This window comes from Erythrolamprus reginae, chromosome 2 (genome assembly GCF_031021105.1).
Source record: "Erythrolamprus reginae isolate rEryReg1 chromosome 2, rEryReg1.hap1, whole genome shotgun sequence".
NCBI classification, from domain to species: Eukaryota; Metazoa; Chordata; class Lepidosauria; order Squamata; family Dipsadidae; genus Erythrolamprus; species Erythrolamprus reginae.
The window spans coordinates 239,429,056-239,455,141 of NC_091951.1; the positions used below are offsets into that span (position 1 = coordinate 239,429,056).

At 40.2% G+C, this 26,086-nt stretch overlaps 1 protein-coding gene across 2 annotated transcripts in view; it reads left to right on the top strand.

Moving 5' to 3' along the window:
- Positions 1–26,086, top strand: part of LOC139162208 (cyclin-G-associated kinase-like) — a 110,561-nt gene that overhangs the window by 6,171 nt on the left and 78,304 nt on the right. For both annotated transcript variants that reach the window (XM_070742316.1, XM_070742317.1), the window contains exons 2-6: positions 18,417–18,478; positions 20,500–20,559; positions 22,081–22,195; positions 23,925–24,067; positions 25,874–25,999. In XM_070742316.1, coding sequence (XP_070598417.1) covers positions 18,417–18,478; positions 20,500–20,559; positions 22,081–22,195; positions 23,925–24,067; positions 25,874–25,999 — 506 coding nt within the window. The remainder of the gene's footprint in view (positions 1–18,416; positions 18,479–20,499; positions 20,560–22,080; positions 22,196–23,924; positions 24,068–25,873; positions 26,000–26,086) is intronic.

The following is a 26,086-nucleotide window of genomic DNA, read 5'->3' on the forward strand; positions in this document are numbered from 1 at the left end:
CTTGCAAAATCCATTCTATTTTACTAAAGTTGGTGTGGGATTGGTAGCTTGAACATTTCTGCACACAATGATATGAAAATTGAACTGAGAAAATTAATCCTTATTGGTTTATTTTGCTCATAAATGGGCCCCCATGCTTATACTCAAATAGGCTTATACTCGAGTAGGCTTATACTCGAGTATAAAATGATATGGTCTTATATTCAAAAATAAACCAATAAGAATCATTTTTTTTCAGTTCATTTCTATTTTTCTTATGTTTAGGATTGTTCAATTTAGTATATCAAAACTTTTGAGTTTATTGATAATTTTGCCTGCAAAATGCATTCTATTTTACTATTCTATTTTGGTGTGGGATTGGTAGCTTGAACCTTTCTGAACATAATGATATGAAAATTAAACTGAAAAAATGATCCTTATTGGTTTATTTTGCTCATAAATGGGCCCCCATGCTTATACTCAAATAGGCTTATACTCGAGTAGGCTTATACTCGAGTATAAAACAATAAACCAATAAGAGTCATTTTTTTCAGTTCATTTATATTTTTCTTATGTTCAGGATTGTTCAATTTAGTATATCAAACCTTTTGGGGGAAAATTCCTTAGGGATTTGTAGCCTTAAAAAATATAAATTGACACGAAATTCAAAAAGGATGGGGGGAGGGGCTTTTTGATCAAAATAAAAATATAAGTCTCAATTTTTCCAGTTCAATTTTCATATCATTATGTTCATAAATGTTCAAACTAGTTTTCCAGTGGAAAAAGTTTTCAAAAAGACCAAATTCAAGTACCTAAAAAAAATCATTTTGATCCGGGTCTATATGACCCGAACAGAGTAAATGTGACTTTTTTTTTGCCAAGAAAAAAATTTTTCCCCCACCCCCACAAATATTTTTTTGATGATCAGCATTGTTAAATTGAGTAAATGAATGCGTAAGATTTTAAAGAATATTTCGGATTTGGAGCATAAAAAAATAAAAAGTGAAAATTGTTGCAAGCAGCCAGGGGGGGGGGGGGGGAGGCCTTATTTCTGATGTTAAAAAAACAGTAAGAATCATTTTTTTCAGTTCCTTTATATTTTTTTTATATTCAGAAATGTTCAAGGTACCATTCCCACACCAACTCCAGTAAAATAGACTGCATTTTGCAAGCAAAACTATCCATAAATTGAAAAAACTTTCACAAAAACGGGGGGGGAGGCACATTTATGGGCAAAATAAACCAATAAGGATTAATTTTTTCAGTTCAATTTTCATTCCATTGTGTGAAGAAATGTTCAGACTACTTTCCAAGTGAAAAAAGCTTTCAAAAAGACCAAACATAAGCACTGCAAATGAAGAGTTTTCGGTCCGGGTCAGGGTGACCCGGGAACATAACATTAGGGAGGTTTTTTTTTTCAGCAAGAAAGAAACCTCCCACCCCCCCAAAAAAATTCTCATAGAGAGAACCCCTGAAATGATGAAAAGTCATGAAATTTCAAGTTTCAGATATGCAGGGAAAATTTTTTACAGGGTCTCAAACCTTGATTTCGGGTCTCACAGACCCGAACAGAACAGCAGGGTTAAAAGCTTTTTATTTGAAGTAGTTTATATATTATATTGAATAGTGATGCTTAATCATGTTTCATGATTGATTGATTGATTGATTGATTGATTATATGCTAGCGAATTAGTGCCAATTCTTGGCAACCATCTAGATAGATTTTCTCCATGATGATCTGTCCCTAAATCCTGTCTTTCAGGCCTTCCAACAAGTTTAATGAATAAAAAAACAATTGGCTGGGGTGTACACTAAGGCCTTTGCCATTATTTACAAATCACAATGCATATGATGCATAACGTACTAAAACAAAATTAAACCACATTAACATGATGGGTGAATGAACATAAGACAAAGATTGTTCCTACAGGTGCTACAATATGGCACTGTAACATTCATTTACCTGTGTTGCTTGCATGTGGATTGATTGAGTGGTTTATTTATTTATTTATTTATTAGATTTGTATGCCACCCCTCTCTGAAGACTCGGAGCGGCTCACAACAATAAAGCATAGTACAAATCCAATTTATTCAAACAGTTTAAAACCCTTAATGTAAAAACAATCAAGCATCCCAAACATACCATGCATAAAATGAATCAATTTCCCCATGCCTGACGGCAGAGGTGGGTTTTAAGAAGTTTGCGAAAGGCAAGGAGGGTGGGGGCAGTCCTGATCTCCAGGGGGAGTTGGTTCCAGAGGGTTGGGGCCACCACGGAGAAGGCTCTTCCCCTGAGCCCTGCCAGACGACATTGTTTCATCAACAGGACCCGAAGAAGGCCAACTCTGTGGGACCTAATCGGTCGCTGAGATTCGTGCGGCATGAGTTGTCGTATGTGAAAAATTTAAATGTAAATGACAAATTTTGAAGCAGAAAATAAAAATAAGTTGTGGTCGAACAATGTAACCTGCGGTAGCCGTTGATGGCTAACCTATGTCATGTGTGCCACAGGTGGCACATAGAGCCATATCTGCCAGCACATGAACTGTTGCCTTAGTTCAGCTCCAGCTGATTTTTGGCTTGTGCTGAGGCTCTGGGAGGGGGATTTTGGCCTCTGGGGAAACTGCAAGGGGGCGGAGGGAGGCTGTTTTTGCCCTTCCCAGGCTTCAAGAAAGCCTCTCGTACCTGGAGAGGGTGAAAAACAGGTCTACTGAGCCCACTGGAAGTCGGGAAACGGGAGCAGGGGGCACTCTTCACAGGGGCAAGGCAGTGTGTGTGGGTCATGCATGCATGCGTGGGGTGTGCGGTGTGGGGGCATTGAATTATGGGTGTGCGCACACAGACAAGTGCTATAGCGCATTGGCGCACGCTTTCGGCACCCAAGGGAAAAAAGATTCTCCATCACTGTGCTATAGTTTTGTTGTAGACACTATTATCTTAGTGGTATTATCAAACCACTTGAAATATGCTTTTTTGTATGTATAGAACCATAAGCCACATATTATGCAAAAATGTTTTTAATTTTTAAAAGAATTCTACCTTTGACTTTTGTAACTTGAAAATTTTACTCCTCAATTTGAGTTTTAGTATTATGAGTTGGACTATAGTTTAGAGCAGTGTTTCCCAACCTTGACCACTTGAAGATATTTGGACTTCAACTCCCAGAATTCCCCAGCCAGCGAATGCTGGCTGGGGAATTCTGGGAGTTGAAGTCCAGATACCTTCAAGTGGCCAAGGTTGGAAAACACTGGTTTAGAAGACTGTACGTTTAATTTTATATGTTTTTAAAATGCATGGAGGTACATCAGAAGTGTATCATTTCCCCCCTACATCTTTCCTATGCTGATGATCGTTGGGTTTTGCTTGACTTGGAAATTTGAGACACAAAATACACTTAAGAAACCTGCTAGTATGTCAAAAGTTACTTTTCATAGCACTGTGAAATATGAACCAGCCAATCATGTAAAACTATAATGAGTTTATTTTGGCTCAGCATGTGGTATGAAATCATATGTTACATTTTGTTAACTGTAGTTATAGCTTAACCGTTTTATGAACACAATGAATGCAGATACACTAGCTCTTACACTTTTATTAATAGCAGCTATTGGGTTTGTGCATTTTCTTTCCAGCAACTTCTCATCATATGAGATTTCCACTGTTTACCCTAAGGTTAATGTCAGTCACGACAAAAAAGTGAATTAGTTGTAGATAATTGTTTGCAAATCAACCTCTAACCCTACTCCTTGCAAGTAATGGATAACCATAACCCCCGTTAAGGCCAATAGATATATAACTTAGATGAGTGATAGGGAAATATTGGGGTTTGCATTACAACTGTAGTAGGCATAATTATATGCTTGGACATTACTTTTTTGAAAATTATTTTTAAAAGAAACCAAAATGTATACACTGGAAAACAATAATTGAGAGTCTAGTATGCATTAAGATGGATAGAAATGTCACCATTACTGTTTATAAAGTTCTTCCAAAGTGCTAAATTGCAAGGGATGGAGAAAGTGTGTTTATCCCAGGAAACCTATAGTATTATTGCTTCCAGTAATTGATGAGTAGAAATTTTCACAATTTTAGGAGAGATGGGTAGCAAATTCATTGGTAGATTTAAAAGAAAAACAACAACCCTGAAGTTTTAAGGATGATTTCTATGCTAATGTATAGAGGCTCATCCTAAAGAGGATGTGACACTAATTATTAAAATGTGTCTAGAGTACTAATTAATACCAAATGATAGGGTATTTAGTTTTATGATGATGACTTGCAGTGCTTCAAGAACTGCAATGGAAGAAGAGATAAAATAATAGCAGAGCATGTCTTCTATTACTGAATCTGAATTTGGACTCTGGCCATAAGCAGAGACTATTCTGGGTTGTTGTCAAGAAGTTTAAGGATTTCTATTGTCAAGTAACTGGCTGGTCACCTAAAGAATTAACAACTTTATGAGAAGTATACTTCCCCCCCCCCCAAAAGAGTTGGAAAATCCTTCAGATTCTGCCTATCTCTGATTGAAATCTGTAATAAATATACTGTATCTTACCTTCTAGAAAAATTGCCAGCTTGAGAGATTATTATTTTTATTATTATTTATTAGATTTGTATGCTGCCCTTCTCCGAAAACTCGGGGCGGCAATACAAATAGTTTGTTCAGGAACGGGTGTATGACTGCATCCTTCAAGGAGGTTAATTCTAACACTGGGACAATTCCTAGCATACTTTGCAAATTTTTATTCCCACCTAATTTGCGTCTATTCATATGGCTTTGAAATCTTAAGTAATTTTAACTGCAAAAGTCCAGCCAGTACTCCCAGTGGGTTGCACGAAAGTTGTCCAGTCCAGTGCTGTCCAGTAGGAGAGGTTAGATAATGTTCTACCAAGATAGTAAGAACAAAGAACGACTTTACTACTTTTGTTGCCACAAGAAAGGCCTGAAGATGAGTTCATGCTCCTGCTTAGTGAAGCTCCTTGTCTTCCTCTGTTGGTGCTGCAGGCATCCCTTCAGGTATTTCATTTTATGGGATTAAAGAGCAAGGAGCGACAAATCCCAAGCAATTACATTCAACACTGTTGTTTGTGAATTCCAGAAGTCTCTGAAATGCTTAGTAGAACTCTTGCAATGTAACTGGAAAATCCCTAGATGAGAGGTCTTCAAACATGGCAACTTTAAGACTTGTGGACTTCAACTCCCAGAATTCTCCAGCCAGCATGGTTGGCTGGAGAATCCTGGGAGTTGAAGTCCACAAGTCTTAAAGTTGCAAAATTTGGGGACCCCTGTCCTAGATCCTTTGGAAAACAGATACATAAGGTGCCTGCCCCCCCTTTTGTAGAGATCACAGATGCCAGTCATTGGCATGGCAGTGAGTGTGAACTCCGTACACACTCCATAAGAGTGTGAATCTGTTAATTACATAGGCCAGGTCCATGGAGGCTGTGAATTTTGGAAGTTCCCCAGTACCGTTCCCTCAGGGAAAATTTACCACTAGGCCTGTGACAAGGTCTAGGAATTCAGGAAGGGCTACTGTTAGCTGGCAGGTTGGGTGATGTACCGGCTTTATTGTCAAAGGCTGAAATTCATAGCGTTTGTCTTTGGAACACAGTCCAGGCTTATAGCCAAAGCCCCTCAGGGACATTACGCCCCGCCTCCAGCTTTGAAATCACAGCCGCTGAAACCCAAATTGGACAGAGCAACATCTCTCTCCTGTTCAACCAGTTCTCCCAGTCACGCATGCAAGGTTCACCGGTTCATTCCCAATGAGGTCACGAAAAATAATACGGTCTTATTACTTAGTGGTTTGTTATTCACCAACAGCCAACCCGAAGCTAAGAGTGCTAACAGTCTGACTTCAAACTCCAGAATAGAGGCATTTGGTACCGGCACCATTTTGCCGGTTACTGTTCTTATCTTTCTCTTTTATCTTGTTTTCCTCTTCCATTTAGTTGCTTGTATCTTACCTTCATGGAATTGCTGAACCTTTCTCTAACTTAACCTCTAGCCAACTTGGCAATGAGCAGCAGCCTTATTATTCTCCCTTGACCCAGTAATGCCAGCCTTCAGTGAAGCAACCATCTAATCTAATCTTAAAACCACCTAATTGGGGTTTTTAAATAAGATTTTTAATTAGTTAATTGGATTAAGATATTTTATATTGTATATTTTATATGTTGTGAGCTGCCCCGAGTTCTCAGAGAGGGGCTGCATAGAAATCCAATTGTCTCTCCTTATCTCATCTTTTCTTCCTTTCAAATATGTTCACCTATACTTTTATATCTTTTCTTCTATTCTTTTCTTTACTTATATTATTACATATCTTTCTCGTCAATGTGTATTAGGTATTGGACAAAATAAATAAATAAAATAAATAAAATAATAAAATAAAATAAAATAAATAAAATAATAAAACAAAACAAAACAAATAATAATAATAATTTTAAAAAAAGAATCAACAGCTACTCCAGCCAGCCCATCCTTCTCCCTAATGGTACATATTCACCATGTCAAGCCGGTGTAGAAGATAGTGATAAATTAATGGCTATAGATGGCTATACTATAGAAAGCCTGATGTTTATGGGAACTTGGGAGGGGTGATTTCCATGAGGGAAGAGATGCAGTCACAAAGCATTCTTTCGAGTGGGTCAAGGCCATCCTATGCCCACCCACCTGGGCGGAAGCGGAAGGAGGGCTTGCCATGCTGGCACAATCTGAGTGGGCAACGTGACAGTTTGGGGGTGGGAGACAAGGGATGTGAACTTTCAACTGGGTGGAAAACTCAGATTTAGGTTTCCCAGCGTAGGTGCCAAAATGGCTCTGGCAATAAATTGGAACTTTGAGGAATACATTGACTTGGACTCTGATTTAGTTTGGATGCTACCTGGACCTTGACACACCACTTAATTACCTCCACCAGCCATGAGCTGATGCCTTCCTAGCCTTAAACACCCTTTGCGAGGTATCCCATTCACTCTTTAGACATTAGACTGCCAATTCAACACAGGTTCATTTAGTGTCCATTCAAAGTTACAACGAAGTCACTGAAAAAAGTGACATGACTATTTTTCACACCTATGTTGCAATTTCCCCATGGTCACCTGAAATAAGGAAATGCTGCGTAGAAAAGTGCAAGTCACAACCTCAGGGATTCTGGGAGTTGAAGTTCACATGTCATAGAAGAGCCAACATTACCCACCTCTGAACTAGTCATTTCCAATTTTTTGCTTGTACAGCACGGGTGTCAAACTTGCATCATTACGTTGCTGTCATGTGACGTTTCACAATGTTTTTCCCATTCACTGAGCTGTGGTGGGTATGGCCTGCATGTGACGTATCTGGCCCGCGGCCACCAGTTTGACACCCCCTGTTCCAAAAAGGCTTGATTTAAATCAACTTGATAATTTTTTTAAAAGCAACTGTCATGTCTGTCCTACAGAAGCAGCTCCTCTGACCTGCTGTTGACTCACCGACAGTCCCAATAGTGAAGACTATGCAGCCTCATGTTACAGAACTAAGCTCCATTTCATGCTGAATAAACTAAATTATTAATGTGAAGTCCAAAAGCATTTTATTAAAATAAATTTGATTTAAATTAAAAAAATCTGATTTAAATTAAAAAAATCTGATTTAAATAAACAAAACCTGTCTTAAATTTTTTTAAAAATCTGATTTTAAAAATCATTCATTTTTATTTACCTGCCTTTTCTACAGTACTAGCATGGCAAGTAATGAGATATATATTTTTACAAACGTCACTCAATTTCGTTGGGATGGGGTGGGCTACTTAATTGGGCAAGTGTCAGCCCTGAAGCTATTTTGGGAGCATCTTCAGGGTTTCCACAGCAAGGCAGGGTGGAGCTATAGGAACCTAAGGGGGGGGGGGATATAGAGATAGCTGGGAGATGTACAGTATAGCCAAATTAGCATTCTTTCCTGTGGGAGCCGAGGATGCTCTACCAGGGGTTGGAGGGGCGTAGACAAAAGCCAGCCACAGTTGGGACTGCAACCTGATTGGACATGTGACCTGGGGAGGGGGGGGGAGCTTTGGATTTTGATTGGGTGGGGAAATGTTTGGGTTCTTCAGAGTTGGCCTTTCACCAGCTATGTCAATATGACATCCCAACTAAAATTATGCTTTGAGGAAACTCTAGGCCTCACAATTTTGATAGCTTTGGGCTTGTTACTTGGAGCCCTGACACTAAGTGTGTTTATACACACAAGGAATTTGTTTCCTTTTTAAAATACAGTGCATATTACATATCAAGCTACAATATAGTCTTAGGCATGAGAATTATGTAGCTTACGAGAGGCTTTTGAATGGGCTGTTGAAAGACTTAAAACTATTGTCTGGCAGTGGAATGTGGTGTTTCTGAATACTGTATAAAATAACTTTCTGCATCACTTGGCACAGAATTGTAAAAATGCTTTCATGTAGTTAATATTTCCTTTCACTGGCAAGTAGCATTCAGAATTTTGTGGTGTCGCATCCACTGTATTAACGTATTTACTCTCAGAAAGAGCGTGTTTGATGTTATAGTCCGAAGGAATGTGGTAATTTCTCAGATGCAAAACAAATACTCATGATGGTGGGTATTATTCCCTCAGAAATAATGTTATAGCTAACATTTGAATTGTCTGAATTTTAACTGGGCCCTAGAGAATGCTGCTAAAAGAAAGCAAGAAAGTGCCTTAGTCTCATTATGTTCTTCAATTACTATATAGTATGGTACCCAGAAATACATACAGGATATGAACTAATCTACAACTAATATTATAAATGCAAGGACAATGAGTAAGGTTGTGTTTCTCTAGGTTCTGTTGCAGGCATTCAAAATTTTCTTTGCTGTTGAAAAAAAAAGATGCTAATTGAATTGGCAGGTTGCTTTAGCAAGCAGAGGTCTTTGAGGGAGGAGGTAAATTGCCTTGAATACATGCATTCTCTTTAGAAAAGGTGAAACAATTGATCAGGTAACTTACAAGCAATGGCTGCTTGCTCTGTTTTTATTTTATTTATTTATTTTGTCCAATACACAATGAGGGTTTTAGTGGGTATATATCTATATACACATAGTAAAATACATGATGAATGTTATAGAGGAGATACTCATAGTAAAATATATCTAAGAAAGAATAGAAAAGAAGATATAATAATAGAACATATCAATGAAAGAATAGAAAAAGAGATACAGTATAGGAATAGAAGAAAGTTATAGGAGATATAGGAGAGCAATAGTACAGGGGACGGAAGGTACTCTAATGCACTTGTACTCGCCCCTTACTGACCTCTTAGGAATCTGGATAGGTCAACCGTAGATAATCTAAGGGTAAAGTGTTGGGGGTTTGGGGATGACACTATGGAGTCCGGTAATGAGTTCCACGCTTCGACAACTTGGTTACTGAAGTCATATTTTTTACAGTCAAGTTTGGAGCGGTTAATATTAAGTTTAAATCTGTTGTGTGCTCTTGTGTTGTTGTGGTTGAAGCTGAAGTAGTCGCCAACAGGCAGGACGTTGCAGCATATGATCTTGTGGGCAATACTTAGATCTTGTTTAAGGCGTTCTAAACTTTCTAGGCCCAGGATTGAAAGTCTAGTCTCATAGGGTATTCTATTTCGAGTGGAGGAGTGAAGGGCTCTTCTGGTGAAGTATCTTTGGACATTTTCAAGGGTGTTAATGTCTGAGATATGGGTTCCAAACAGATGAGCTGTATTCGAGGATGTGTCTGGCAAAAGTATTGTAAGCTCTGGTAAGTAGTGTGATATTGCCAGAGCAGAAGCTACGTAGGATTAGGTTTACAACTCTTGAAGCCTTCTTGGCTATATTGTTGCAGTGGGCTTTGGCACTTAAATCTTTTGTTATTAGTATACCAAGTTCTTTAACCGAGTGGGGATTATCTGTGATAATTTGATTATTCAGTTCGTATTTGGAGTTCAGATTCTTCTTCCCAATGTGTAGGGCAGAGCATTTGCTAGTTGAGATTTGGAGTTGCCATGTGTTTGACCACTCAGAAACAGCGTCAAGGTCTTTTAGGAGAGTAGTTGTGTTATCGGTGGCGTTGAGGAGTTTTACATCATCGGCGAAGGGGACACAGTTGCTTGTGATGTAATCGCAAAGGTCATTGATGTAGAGCAGCGTTTCCCAACCGGTGTGCCGCGGCACAGTAGTGTGCCGCGAGACACGGTCAGGTGTGCCGCAGGAAGCTCCAGGTGGGCGGGGCACTGCCAGTGCCGGCCCGCCAGTGCCTCCGACCTGGAGCTCCCACTCTGCCCGATTCAGCTGTTTCTGGCTGGGCCCCAAAGAAGGAAGGCGGGAAAAAGGAGGCAGGGGCGGGGAGGTCCGGCAGTAGGAGTAAAGGGAGCCGCGGCCGCCCCTGCCTCCCCACGGTGCCTCTGGCCAAACGCGCCCCTGGCTTCTCTGCCCTGCCCCATTGCCCGCCCGATCCGCCCACTCTCCTCCTCCTCCGCCGCCGCCTCCTGTCTTGGGGCGTGATCCGCCCCCTCTCCTTCGCTGCCGGAGAGAGAATGGAAGGCGCCGTTGTCTTCGTCTCTGCCCGCCGGCTCCCCTTGCCGTCCCAGACGTCCCCAGCGCCCGGCCACGCGCCGCCTCCCGTTAGCCCAGCCGACCTTTCCCTGCTGCCGTTTTCTCTTCATGGCGCAAAGCCACACAGTCCCGGACTCCCGGATCGCTCGCTTCTCCGGTCAGCAAAGCCATCTGCCCAGGAAAGCGCCGCGCCGCGCTTGCTGGCCGGAAAAGCGAGCGATCTGGGAGTCCGGGACTGTGTGGCTTTGCGCCATGAAGAGAAAACGGCAGCAGGGAAAGGTCAGCTGGGCTAACGGGAGGCGGCGCGTGGCCGGGCGCTGGGAACGTCTGGGAGGGCGAGGAGGCTGATGGCTGCTGTTGCCTCTTAGCTGCAGAGCCGGCGGGCGGAGGCGAAGACAACGGCGCCCTCCATTCTCTCTCCAGCTCTCTCTCTCTCTTTCTTTTTCTCTCTGTTGCCGGCATGGTGAACGAGAGAGAAAGAGAGAGAGAGAAAAAGGAGGGGAGAGAGAATGAGAGAGAAAGAAAGCAAGAGAAAGAGAGGGAAAGAAAGCAAGAGAGAGAAAGAGAGGGGGGAAGGAGGGAGAGGGAAAGATATGGAGGGAGGGAAGGAGGGAGAGAGAAAGAGCAAAAAAGAGGAAGAAAGAAAGAGGGATGGAGAGAGAGAAAGAAGGGAAGGAAGAGAGAGAAAGAGCAAAAAAGAGGAATAAAGAGGGATGGAGAGAGAGAAAGAAGGGAAGGAAGAGAGAGAAAGAGGGAGGGAGAAATAGAGTGAAATGGAGGAAGAGATTTTTTTTTGTCCAAACTTTTCTTTAGCCCCGCCCCCCGCCCCCCTTCAGTGTTCCCCAGAATTTTGAAAATATTAATAATGTGCCGCGGCTCAAAAAAGGTTGGGAAACACTGCTGTAGAGAATGAAGAGCGTTGGTCCCAGTACAGTTCCTTGGGGAACACCGCTTTTAACTGGGATGGGGGTGGATATGGTGCTTCCTATTTTGACCACTTGTATGATCTTTATCGAAACTTTTAAACAAGAGGAAAACTAATAGAAAGTAATATGAAGTAAGGAAGAAAAATGGAAAATAAATAAAAGAGAAAACAAAAAGTGCATGAAAAAGGTTGGGAGGTGGAACAGAAGAAAAGATGAATGATCTAAAGAAATGCCTTCGTAGCAATTATAAGTACAAATATATTTTAATCTATCTTTCTAAAGTTACATCATGTTATTCATTCTGTGGTCTATGTTTTCTAATTAGAGCCATGAATCATGTTCACTTTTTCATTTTTTAACACAAAAAGTCCGTAAGAGGCTTCCAGTCACCTCTAAATTTAGATTTCTTTTCTCTAATCAAAGATGTGAGTGTATCCATTTCAGCAAAATCGGTCAACTTCATCAATCATTCCTTCGTAGTGGATAGTGTCGTCTCTTTCAATCTCTGTCTATGTAGTAATCTCACCATAGTAATCACATGTTAAAATAACCTTCCATGGTTTTTGTTAAGTATTTATCTATTAATCCTAAATGAAAGTTCTGGCTTCAGTTTAATAATGACCTTTAAAATCCTCTGTATCAAAGTATGTATTTCATCCAAAACTCATGTGGTTAGGATGCTGACTTGACAAGCAACAAACTCGTGTTTGAGACCCAAGTGCTAGCATGGGGCAGGGTGAGCTCCAGTCCTGTGGCCCAGCTCCTGCTGGGCACATGAAATCAGCTCTGAGCCGAACAACAGTGCTGTCACCAGCTAATCCTTCCAACCTTGAAGCACCTTGATGCTTCCAACATGAGTGTGATGCGATGCTGTGAAATTATTTAGCTATATTACATGGCCACTAAACATGATTAAATGCCTCTTTGCATTGCTCGCATTTCCAACATTCATTTGAAGTGCTTTTATACATCCTAGATCAGTGATGGCAAACCTTTTTTCCCTCTGGTGCCGAAATAGCATGCACATGCACTGTCGTGAATGTGCGAGTGCCCACACCCATAGTTCAATACCTGGGGAGGGTTAAAACAGCTTTCCCCACCTCCCCTGAGGCCCTCTGGAGGCCGGTAACGGACTGTTTCCCAACTTCTGGTGGGCCCAGTAGGCTCGTGTTTCACTCTCCCTAGGCTCCAAAGGCTTCCCTGGAGCTGAGGGAGGGTAAAAGCGCCCTCCCTATCCCCCGGAGGCTCTCTGGAAGCCAAAAACACCCTCCCAGAGCCTCTGTGCAAGCCAAAAATCAGCTGGCAGGCTCACACATGCACATTGGAGCTGAGCTAGGGCAACGGCTCGCTTGCCAGCAGATATGGCTCTGCGTGCCACCTGTGGCACCTATGCCATAGGTTTGCTATCACTGTCCTAGATGATTTCTCTGGCATCATGTACCAAAAATGAATCATTTTATAAATATTTGTTTTGAGATTGTAACACAATATAAATCTCATCCCTTTTAACCACATATTTTCCAATTGATTCATCTGTATATTACAACCAACATTTTAAAGCCACTTCATTCATTCATTCATTCATTCATTCATTCATTCATTCATTCATTCATTCATTCATTCATTCATTCATTCATTCTTTGTACTTATAGGCTGCCCAACTCCTCTCGGACTCTGGGTGGTATACAACATTAAAAAAAACAATATAAAGAATCAAAAAACACATTAAAAATACATTCATCCTTAAATGGCCAGGACACAATGGTGTCAAACTATCCTCGGCCCCAGGCCTGCCAGCAAAGCCAGGTTTTAACAGCCTTCTGGAAGGCCAGTTGGGTGGGGGGCAACACGGACCTCGGGGCAGCTGGCTTGAGAGAGGCAGAGCCACCACAGAGAAGACCCTCCTCTGTGGTCCCTCTGGGATATGGAGAAGGCCAACCCTCTGGGCCCTTATCGATCGCTGGGAGCTATGTGGCAGGAGGCGGTTCCAAATATAGTCTGGCCCTAAGTCATGTAGGGCTTTATAGGTGATAACCAACACCTTTATCAAATAATGTTAACTTTTTCTTCCTCTGCTTGAGATACATTAAAATTATGTTTTATAAGTTCTTTTATCCATAGATGGCTGCCTGTTGACCTTTTGGTTATCCTTTGTGAATTGCTACTTGCAAATTGGAACACAAAGAGCCTCTTGGTAGAGCCCCTCTTTGTGGAAAATAGGCAGTTTAGAAATATGAAATAGAAATGAATAGCACACACAAATACATACACGTACATACACATCTGACATATGCATTAGCGCTATTGCCGTTTGCTCTTTGTACTTTACTTTTATGTGAATCTGTTTATGCCAAAATGATTGGATAAGACAACATGAGGCAAATAATAAATAATGCAAGGCATAAATGCAGGGAAATAGTATGTTAACCCCATGTTGACTTTGAGAAAGAAAGAAGAAAGGTAGGTAAAGTTCTTTCAGCCGGGCTGCCCTAACTTGCCACCAGTCCCCTTCCCCAAATATGGGGTGTTTTCAATTTCTAGTTTTCCAGCCTCGAGTAAGCTTCTTTACTCTTCTTTACTTGCTCTACCTTAAAATCTAACAAACCATCCATAAACTTCATACAGGCAGCTGAAAAGCAGAGGATCAGTCAAATTTTGAATTATTTTTAATTTATGCTCTAAGCAATGATACATGGAAAGTAGAGGAGCAAGGCAGCTGTTTTTCAGATGAAGCATGGTATAACGAGGACTTACATGCAGCTTGCAAAGGAACTACTCACACCCATGACTCAACGCCCTAGGGTTTCCTGTTAAACAAGAAGCAATCTTTTGCAGAGAGCAATTTATTTCTCGTCCAACCATTAAACAATCTGATTGGTTTCTGAGGGCACAAATTACACGCCTGTAATAACAAACAGCCTACAGGCCTTGTCAACCTTGTTCATGAACATATATACATTTCTCAAAACATAGCTTCTGTTGGTTATGCCCGGGGTATCTCTTTTAAAGAATTGCAGACTCTCTGCCTAAAGTTGAGAGCTAGTTGTTTTGCCAAATCAGTAGCAAGTGATGTACTTAACTGTAGGCACATAATAGTGTTCCTACTGCATTGAAACCTTATTGTGAAAATAACACAATATTCTGTACCTGCAGTGGAATGTACTGTATACTCTCAACATCCAGAGAATGGCTAGTGGGTCATTGAACAGGATTAGGGGAGCCAGGGTTGGTCGTCTTGGTTTTCTAAGAGGGCCTCAAACACTCGCTGTTGCTGCTAGAAAATATCATGGTTAGTGTTGTGGTTAGCTCTGGCCCAGCTCCTGTCCCAAGGACTGTGGATGTGGGGGAGACATCCACATGCTGCAGGCCTGTTTTGCCCCCCCACCCCTGGTGGAATCTGCTGATGAAGGCTCCTCTGACCAAGAAGACATGAGTGACAGGGAGGAGGAGAGTGTGGCAGACAGCTCAGAAGGAGATCAATTATCTAGCTCCTCCTTGGATTCGGAACAAGAGTTAATGATACAGCCACGCATGCGGAGAGCGATGCATAGGCAACAACAACTGAGAGATTATTATCAAAGAAAATGAGGCCACCTGTGGCTGGGTGGGGCTGTGGTCATTAGTGAGGCTGCTATAAGTAGCAGCCTGTGGGTTTGGCCATTGTGGAGGATTATCTGATAGTTATGTTTCATGACTGCTTTACTGACTTTGATCTTTGTGTGCTGATTTTCCCCCGCTTTGAAACTAACCCAGAGCAAAGTGTTTCACTTTGTGAAAGAAGAAGGACTGTGAGTTGCCTCACAGCTGCAAGCTAAGTATCACAGAACTGATAAGGGACTTGTACAAATTACCAATTTGTTTGGAGACAAGTGCTCTTTGCTTTACAAAAAGAGTGCTCTGTTTATTTGCATTTTCGGTATATAAAGAACATTGTTTTGAATTTTCAAACGTGTGTGTGTCTGAAATTGTATGTGTGCATTTTGGGGAGGATTCTACCAGAGAGCTTGACAGAACAGTTAGTGATCCATATATCGAAACGAGAGTGCAATGTCTCTTGGCATAAGGGCTGCGCTTGGTCTGCTCAGCATGTTTTGAGAATTGGATGCTCACAGCAAGTGTGGTCAGCAATCATGTGGTGGGTTGCTTAAAACCTTCAGTTGGCCTCTTAACCCTTTTCAGGAGAATGTTTGGGTGTATATGTTGCATTGTTTTGTCAGTGATTACTGTATTTTTATGAGAATAAGAAGCACCGGAGTATAAGACACACCTTAGTTTTGGGGGAGGAAAATAGGAGAAAAAAAATCTGCCTACCAGCTATTCATCTGGCTAGCGTCCTTAGTCTGGTCAGCTTCAGCACATTATTTTATCCCGTTGTTAGGGCTTTAAACAAACCTTATTTGGAGCGAGTAGCAATGAAAAAAAAAGCCTGCAAAGACTTAGGGCTAGAGCGATCAACCATTGGACTTAGATTTAGACATAAAGACTTAGTTTCAGAGCGATCAGCCATTGGAACAACCTGCCTACGGAGGTTGTGAACTCCCCAACTAGAGGAGATTGGACTGCCACTTGGCTGGGGTGCTCTAGGATTCCTGCTCAGACAGGGGGTTGGACTTGATGACCTGCATGGTCCCTTTCAACTCTAACAATAAATTAAAAAATTAAAAAATAAACCCTTCGGAGAGAGTAGCAATGCAAGCCAAGCCGATAAGAGCCAGGAAGATTGTTAGTACCTCATTAAGGCTGAAAAGAAAGCTTCAAAAAGCTACATTCAGAGTATAAGATGTATCCAAATTTTCAGCCTCTTTGGTGTGTGTGTGTGTATTTGTTATGTATTTTACAGGTTGGGGCATAGTTGTGTGTTGCACAGTATATTTTGTTTTATGATGTTGACTTATTGGATGTCCTTGGTGATTATGGCAGCATTTGGTTGTTAGATTTATACTCTCCATTTTATTGTGTCTTAATTGACATATGCAGGGCTTCTTCCTCACCACAATCATCAGGTAAGGTGAGAAAATATGACTGGCCCCAAGTCACCCAAATAAGGAGCTCCCTTAGCCAATGATGGGTTTCAACCCGAAGTGTCCGTATTCCTAGTCTATTTCCTTAGCCCTACATCCATGCTGTCTGAATTATGAGATTTATAAACTGCCACCATGGCTGTAGTGGTTAAGGTAATGGACTAGGAATAGGGAGACCAGGTTCCTTCAAAGTTACTCCTCTCTTTCTGGGAGTCTTTAAAGGGCCACAAAAAGATTCTGGTTTGCTGTAACTGTACCTAAAAAAAGATTTCGAGCTGCTTGAAATCCTTTTTTTAAAGTTACTGAAAAAAGTGATTATGACCATTTTTCACATATATGACCATTGAAGCATCTCAGGGTCAGTTGTTTTACATTTGGATGCTTGGTAACTGATTCACATTTATGATGGTTGCAGTATCCTGGGGTCCTGTGATCCCCTTTTGCAACCTTCTGACAAGCAAAGTCAAAGGAGAAAGCAGATTCACTTAACAACCACGTTGCTAATTTAACAACTGCGGTGATTCACTTGGCAAGAAAACTCGTGAAATGGGACAAAACTCATTTAACAAATTATTCACTTAGCTTCATAAATTTTGGGCTCAATTGTGGTCGTAGGTTGAGGACTACAGTGTTTCCCCGAAAATAAGACAGCTCCCAAAGATGTGCTATGTCTTATTTTCAGGGGATGTCTTATTTTTTCCCAATGAATTGTATCCTGTGTCCCGCTGCAGAAAAAATGCATCCAAACACGCAGCCTCATTTTGGATGCATGTTGGATGTGTTTCAAATCTGATTGATGCAGCATTTTGGGATGCAATTTATGGACAGCAATGTTATTCTTGACAAATGTATCTTTTTCTTTTATGTACGCTGAGAGCATATGCACCAAGACAAATTCCTTGTGTGTCCAATCACACTTGGCCAATAAAATTCTATTCTATTCTATTCTATATGTTCTGTTTGGGAATGCTGAGAAACAAAACGTCTCCTAAGGGGATGCCTTATATTAGGCAATTCTACGAAATCTCTCTTATGTCTTACTTTCAGGGGTGACTTATTTTTGGGGAAACAGGATATCTGTGCATCCATTTAACCACACTTTTAATGGGAAACAGGTGCCTGTTTCTCTGACATTAATATTTGCACTGTTCTATGCTCTTCTCTCCCTCTGCTTGTCTCAGAGAAGCCTCTCCTCTCTTCCGTCTCTCTTTCTCCGTCCCCTTGTTTTTCCCTGTTGTATTTTTCTTTCTCTCCGTTTCTCCCCCTCCTCCTCTTTTTTTCTCTTTGGTGCAACTCCAACCGTCTCCTTTCCCCAAGGCTGCGGGTTGTGCCTGGAAGTGCCAACCAGCTGGAGCCACACAACACTGATCCTGGGCATTGAGCAGAGCCCTGATAACACCACTGCTCCAGCTCACTCTTCCACAGGGCACTTCAGCCCAATCCCTCCCTACATTTTTACACTTTTTTTAACAGCATGTGTGCTCTGGCTAGCTGATTTTTGGCTTGCGTGGAAGGTCTGGAAGGGCGTTTTTGACTTCCAGAGAGTTTCCGGGGGCGGGGGGTGCCGTTTTCACCTTCCCCAGGCTCCAGGAAAGCTTTGGAGCCTGGGGAGGGTTAAAAGCGGACCCATTGGGCTCACTGGAAATTGGGAAATGTGAGCATGGGGGGCGGACCAGAAGTGGAGGGTCTCATGCACATGCATAGGGTGCATGAGGGGCATTGAATTATGCACATATGTGCTTTTGGCACCCGAAGGGAAAAGGTTCACCATCACTGCCCTAGAGTCTCCCAAGCCATAACTACTGTATTAGGTTACATGGTTATAGTTTTAGTCCGGCAAGATTCTGTCTATTAGTTGTAATCAAATAAGGATCTGGATTTGAGTGGATCTCATCGTCTCTGGGGTTTGGGCCTGAAAGGTTTTTTAATCATCTCATTTTCTTTTTAGGTGGCTTTGCTTTTGTATATGAAGCTCAGGATCTTGGAAGTGGCAAGGATTATGCTTTAAAGGTAATTATCTTATTTTGGAGGATTTTTATTTATCTGCTATTTTATTTATTGTTGACTTTATTGATGGTAACACTGTGAATAGCAAATACGGTTAGTCCTTGATTTTACAATAGTTCATTTAGTGGCCATTCAAACTTACAACGGCATTGAAAAAAATGACTTATGATCTTTTTTCACACAACCATTGCAGCCTTCCCATGATCAGGTGATTTACATTAGGATGCTTTACAAATGATTCATATTTATGATGGTTGCAGAGTCCGGTGTTCATCATAGCGACATTCTGACAAAGTCAATGAGGAAACCAGGTTCACTTAACAACTGTGTTGCTAATTTAACAACTGTGGTGATTCGCTTAATAAATGTGGCAAGAAAAGTTGCAAATCTCATTTGACAAATTTCTCAGCAGCAGAAATTCTGGGCTGAATTGTAGTTGTAAGTTGAGGACTGCCAGTACAGCAGTTAAGAACAAATCAGTTCCAGAATTGACTACCGTATTTTTTGGAGCATAAGACGCACTCTAGTTTTTTGGGAGCAAAATAGGGGAAAGAATCTGCTTACCAGTTATTCAGCATCTTTAGCATATTATTTTATGTCCAGGTTAGGGCTTTAAAAAAACTTTATTCGGAAAGAGTAACAATGAAAGATGCACCTTTTTCCTCCCTAAAACTTGCAAGCCAGTAAGAGATGGGAACATTGTTAGCCCTGGTTTAGGGCTGGAAAGAAACTTATTTGGAGCAAGTTAGAGCAAAGAAAAAAAGCCCTGGAAAGTCTTAGGGCTTGGAAAACATTCTTTGCAGAGAGTAACATTGAAAGAGCTTGCAAGGTAAATATAAGATTAAACTCTTATTTGAGGAGAGGAAAGCAAGAATAAATATAGCAATTGCATTAGCAATAGAATTTAGACTTATATAGCGCTTCACAGTGCTTTACAGCTGTCTCTAAGCAGTTTATAGAGAGTAAGCATATTGCCCCCAACAATCTGGGTCCTCATTTTAGTGACCTTGGAAGGATGGAAGCTGTGTCAACCTTGAGCCTACAGTCCCTAAAGGATTGTGTATGAATGTTAAATACCGTTACCTGCATACTTGAGCCTTTCCTACTAATAAAGAAATAATAACCAGTAATTGAACCTAGTTACCACATTTTGATTTCTGATAGCATACAGTTTCATGTATTGAGGTATTTTTAGCAATAACCCAGATGATTTTCAGCTGAAAATTAAGATTCCTGTGAATTTGCACAGTGAAGCCAGGATCCAACCAAAACGTGTGGATTAATTTCCACACTTGATTTCATCTAAACCTGGAGGTCATGCATGATAGCACTTAGCAATTATATACCACTTTACAGCCTTCTCCAAGTAATTAACAGAGTCACCATGTTGCCCAAAATAGTTTGGATCTTCATTTTATTGATCTCAGAAGGATGGAAGGTTGAGTCAACCTTGAGCCAGTCAGGATCAAACTCCAGGCTGTGGGCAGAATTACAACAATGCATTCTGAGCACTGCGCCACCACAATTCTTGAAATCAGTGATATGAGATAGATAGATAGAATTCTTTATTGGCCAAGGGTGATTGGGCACACAAGGAATTTGTCTTTGGTGCATATGCTTTCAGTGAACATAAAAGAAAAGATACATTTCTCAAGAATCATGAGATACAACACTTAATGTTTGTCACACGGTACAAATAAGCAATCATGAAATAATTAATGTTAATATAAATTGCAAGGATACAAACAACAAGTCATAAGTGGGAGGGGATGGGTGATAGGAGCGATGAGAAGACTAATAGTAATAGTAATGCAACCTTAGTGAATAGTTTGACAGTGGTGAGGGAATTATTTGTTTCGCAGAATGTATTTACATGCAAAGTTTGTGTGAGCTGATAATTTATTTTAATATAATTATAAGAGAAGGGTACAATTACTATTGTTTGGAAACAAAACAAACACACCAACAAAAGAGAAAAGAAACCAAAATGTTTCTCTTTGTGATCTCTTTTTTTTCCCTGGCAGAGATTATTGTCCAATGAAGAGGAAAAGAACAAAGCCATCATTCAAGAAGTCTGCTTCATGGTATCCTTCTGGAGACAGGTGAAATTATATTATGCTTGGACTGTCAAATCCTGGTTTAATACGTTAGGATATAAAAGTGGCTTCTTTTCTATCGTATTGGCAGTTCTGTGTTAGCAAAAACTTCAGAAGGATTTAAGGGTAGTGATTTCTGACAGTCTCAAAATGGGTGAACAGTGCAGTCAGGCAGTAGGGAAAGCAAGTAGGATGCTTGGCTGCATAGCTAGAGGTATAACAAGCAGGAAGAGGGAGATTATGATCCCGCTATATAGAGTGCTGGTGAGACCACATTTGGAATACTGTGTTCAGTTCTGGAGACCTCTGCTACAAAAAGATATTGACGAGTCTACAGAGAGGGGCGGCATACAAATTTAATAAGTAAATAAAATAAATAAATTTTAAAAAAAATTTGAACGGGTCCAAAGACGGGCTACAAGAAGGGTGGAGGGTCTTAAGCACAAAACGTATTAGAAAAGACTTAATGAACTCAATCTGTATAGTCTGGAGGACAGAAGGAAAAGTGGGGACATGATCGAAACATTTAAATATGTTAAAGGGTTAAATAAGGTCCAGGAAGGAAGTATTTTTAATAGGAAAGTGAACACAAGAACAAGGGGGCACAATCTGAAGTTAGTTGGGGGAAAGATCAAAAGCAACATGAGAAAATATTATTTTACTGAAAGAGTAGTAAGTAGATCCTTGGAACAAACTTCCAGTAGACGTGGTAGATAAATCCACAGTAAGTGAATTTAAACATGCCTGGGATAAACATATATCCATCCTAAGATAAAATACAGAAAATAGTATAAGGGCAGACTAGATGGACCATGAGGTCTTTTTCTGCCATCAGTCTTCTATGTTTCTATGCTTCTTCATCAGAGCAAAACGTCTGTTTTATATTTACTATCTGAATGTCTTTCAAACAGCTCAGAATTTGAAACCCAGGTTTGTCTGCAGCTAAAATATCAGTTAACGATTGTATTCCAGATTGTTTTGCTGCTCATATGACAAGAAAAGCAGAAGAGGCAGAGGACAGAACAGCTACTCTAAATGGGATCTTTGATTAAATATATAGAATAGCAAATTTGTTTGAAGTTGTAGTTGCCTCAGTTCTACCTCCCTCCTAATTTGTGTAAATTAATCCTTGTTTAAAACTCTTACATTCTTTTGAAATATTATTGTTACATCAGAAATGCTTTTTTCTGTCCTTTTTTCTCTCCTGCTTTAAATTATGCATAGAATGTGGTTAAAAGTTGCATACTAATGTTAATTGGATAAATTCAATGTAAGCCATTCTTAATCGCATTGGAGGCAGGAAGCACACTTGCCAAACTTTGCCAATAATAGTGGAATGCAAAATCCATTGAGTTTTCAACATCCTGGGCTGGGTGTTCCTGACCATGGTCTCTTGTTCAGAATTGGAATTATAATCCACCTGAGTAAACTGTAATTCTACTGCATGCCTGCAAAGAGGTTTTCCAAATAAACAAGAAACTTTGAAACCTTAATAGACACTTGATCCAGAAAAAACTATCTGGGCATCCAAACATTGTCCAGTTCTGTTCTGCTGCCTCCATTGGAAAAGAAGAATCGGATACTGGGCAAGGGGAGTTTCTTCTGCTCACAGAACTTTGTAAAGGTAAAGTTGTTGTTGTTGTTGTTGTCTTTTTGTGGAATCACCTTGGCTTGACAGCCTCATTCACTGACTCAGCCAGGCTGGCTCTATTGAGACTCAGGCAATGTTTTTTAGAACAAAAATGTTTAGTATCAGCAAAGGGTTCTAGGGCTGCTACGTATTTTGAACAAAATCTATAGTCTTCAGTATCTGGAATTTGAAACTTAATTCCTTCCTTTTCATTTCTGACATTTCTTGATTCAAGCAATATTTTAGAAACAGAATGAACAAAAACATTATTTTAAGGGTCACAGAGGAATAATCAAGTGACTCTTCCCCATTTCAGGACTCTGGATTTTAATTAATGTTTTCATTGCCTATTAAAATTTTCTGACTAATTATTTGGTTTGACTAAGATTGATGAATATGTTTATCTCCTCCTCTTTGTCCTAGTGTCAGACATGAAACAAATGCAAAATTAAAATTACTTTTTTGTTTTTTGTTGTCAGTGTGTTTTCTTTTTGTCTTAAAAAACCCCCAATAAAAATACCTTTAAAAAGAAATAAAATGACTTTTTTTTTAAAAAAGTTCTCACCCGAGTACAAATAAGAAAAGAAAAACTTTTAGAAATGTTTTACATTTCAAAACCTGCCATTTTTCTTGCCAAAAGAACAATAGGCTAATGAACCAAAATTGTTCAATATTTGGTCTTCCCTGTTTCCCCTTTGTTTATGAGATTTTTATCCTTTACTTTATAAGTAAATCAAACTGGCAAACACATCTAGTCCTCTACTTTCTCCTATTTCCCCCACAACTACCCTGTGAGGTAGGTCGGATTAAGAGAGAGAATAATTGGCCTAAAGTCACCCACCAGGCTTTACAGCCTAAGGTAGAACTCCTGGTTACTAGATCAGCACCTTCACTACTACACCAAACCTCACTGCACCAAACCTTTACAAAGGCTGAGTAATGATTGGAATGTACTGCAGTACTTGTTTGCAGTCTATTATCATACAAAATAATGATAGAGTGCATTGAAGAAAAGAAGTACTGTGTTTTGGAGTATGAGACGCACCTTAGTTTTGGGGGAGGAAAATTGGTGGGGGAATCCATCTACCAGGTATTCATCTGGCTAGCATCCTAAATCTGGTCAGCACATTATTTTATCCCTTGGTTAGGGCTGAAAAAAAACCCTTTTTTGGAGGGAGTAGCAATGAAAAAAAAGCCTGCAAAGACAAGGCTGGGAAAAAAACTTCTTCAGAGTAGCAATGAAACAATCCTGCAAGCTGGGAAGATCATTAGCATCTCGTTAGGGCTGGAGAAAAAAATGCAACATTTGGAGTATAAGACGCACCCAAATTTTTAGCTTCTTTTAGGGGGGAAAGGTGTGTCTTATACTCCGAAAAATATAGCTGAGGTGTTGTTGCATGGTGGAGGATACATTGCTGGAGACTTATTTCTGCCCAGCAAAATCCCAGAGCTGGACCGATTTGCACATTTTTCTCTTCCCTTTCTAATGGCACATGGAGCAGCATACAATGTATTCACTTGCCATTAACGCTGTGCTCATCACACAATCTCAGAATGATCCAAATCACCTGAGCTTCAACTCTTACCTAGAATATAGCAAAAAAGTAAAGGGATCTGGGGGTTGTAGAGGGTATTTATCTGCCTCTGTTGTCTGTCATCAATATTAGCATTCCCGTTGCCTTTTCCCTAATGTGTGTGTGATTCATGGATTTTATGTTCATAGGGCAGCTGGTGGAATTTTTAAAGAAAGTGGAATCGAAAGGCCCCCTCTCGTGCGATACAGTTTTGAAGATATTTTATCAGACTTGCCGTGCTGTGCAACATATGCACAAACAGAAACCCCCTATTATCCACAGAGATTTAAAGGTAAGGAACCCATGTTTCTCTACTCCTTATGAGATTGAAGCAGTGACACTTTGAGTTACAATGGGCTTGAATTTGGCTGTAGCAATCTGAAAGGTAAAAAGAGTAAAAAGTAGAGGTTGCCTGAGAAGTTTAAGCTCATTTTTTGCTGAAAGTTTCCCCAAACCTGGACATTCTTCATGAGCAACTTCAAAAGAGTCAATACTTAATTTTTTTTTAAAGGAGAGGAGACAAAACCGTACACCTATTTCAGAACTAAAAAGTGGAAAAACTTTGAGAGTTGGTCTTATGTATAAAGTTCACTGCAGAAAGAAACAGTGCAGAAGCTGACTACAGATAGTAAATACTGCCATATTTTGTATAACCTGTGGAGTTCCAAGGGATTTTAATTGCAATATGATTATACTACAAGGAACAGGTGACTTCCTTTGTCCTTTTGACACCTTCTAGTTCCCTGATTCCCAGGCAATCTGACCACTTTCTGGAAGTTATCCTAGCACATCAGCAGAACCAGGCTGGAAAGCCTACCTGGAAAATAATTGCCAGTATATCTTATTTGTTAACATTATATACAGTAGTGTTGACCAGGACTGAAATGAGACCTGGATTTAATTTTTCCCCTTGATTGGATAGTGAGCAGATAGAAATCGATGCTTAAAGAATTTTTGAATGGTGGTTTTGGTTTTTCTTTTAAGAATTTAACTGGATTGATGTCAGGTTAAAACATACCTGAATTGTTTAGTGATGTTATATTATTAGAATGACATGAAGCTGCAGAGAATCATAAATCTGTGGTGTTCTTTATGTTACATGTGGGTTGAAGAGTATACACATGTGGGTGAAAAGGTGTGATGTCTTGAGTCTCATTGCTTAAGCCCATCATGGCAAACCTATGGCACGCAGGTGGAAGGTCTTAAGCATAAAACATATCAGGAAAGACTTAATGAACTCAATCTGTTTAGTCTGGAGGACAGAAGGGAAAGGGGGGACATGATCGAAACATTTAAATATGTTAAAGGGTTAAATAAGGTTCAGGATGGAAGTGTTTTTAATTGGAAAGTGAACACAAGAACTAGGGAGCATAATCTGAGGTTAGTTGGTTAGATCAGAAGCAACGTGAGAAAATATTATTTCACTGAAAGAGTAGTAGATCCTTGGAACAAACTTCCAGGAGACGTGGTTGGTAAATCCACAGTGACTGAATTGAAACATGCATGGGATAAACATATATCCATCCTAAGATAAAATACAGGAAATGGTATAAGGGCAGACTAGATGGATTATGAGGTTTTTTTCTGCCATCAATCTTCTATTTTTCTATGTTTCTAATGGCACACAAACTATTGCCCTAGTCTGCCACATATGCACATGTAGCTGAGGGTGTGTGTGGGTGCACGTGTTGGGGCGGGGAACATGCATATGTACACTTTGGGCACTCGATCCGGAAAAAGTTACCCATCAGTGCCTTAAGCCAGTGTTTCCCAACCTTGGCAACTTGAAGATATCTGGACTTCAACTCCCAGAATTCCCCAGCCCGTGTTTGCTGGCTGGGGAATTCTGGGAGTTGAAGTCCAAATACCTTCAATATGCCAAGGTTGGAAAACACTGCCTTAAGCATTTAAAATTTGTTCTCAGTAACTTTCCAAGAACTGTACAGAACTTTTGAATGTCAAAGCAAGCTATTGAACCTTAAAATTTTTTTTAGTTTAATGAGAACCTTGATGATCTGTGCCTACCTAGGTGATGAGAACACAAATATGCATACATAGAGACTCTTTAAATGTAAATGTGTGCAACTTGTCTCTGCAGATTGAAAATACGCTGATAAGTAATCAAGGAACCATTAAATTGTGTGATTTTGGTAGTGCAACAGTTGTGACACATTATCCTGATTATAGCTGGTCTGCACAAAGACGGGCAACTGTTGAAGATGAGGTAAGACATCCAGCACTATATTTTATTTTCAACATGTTGTATTCCCTTTTGAAAACAGTAAGGGTAAAGGTTTCCCCTGTCCAGATG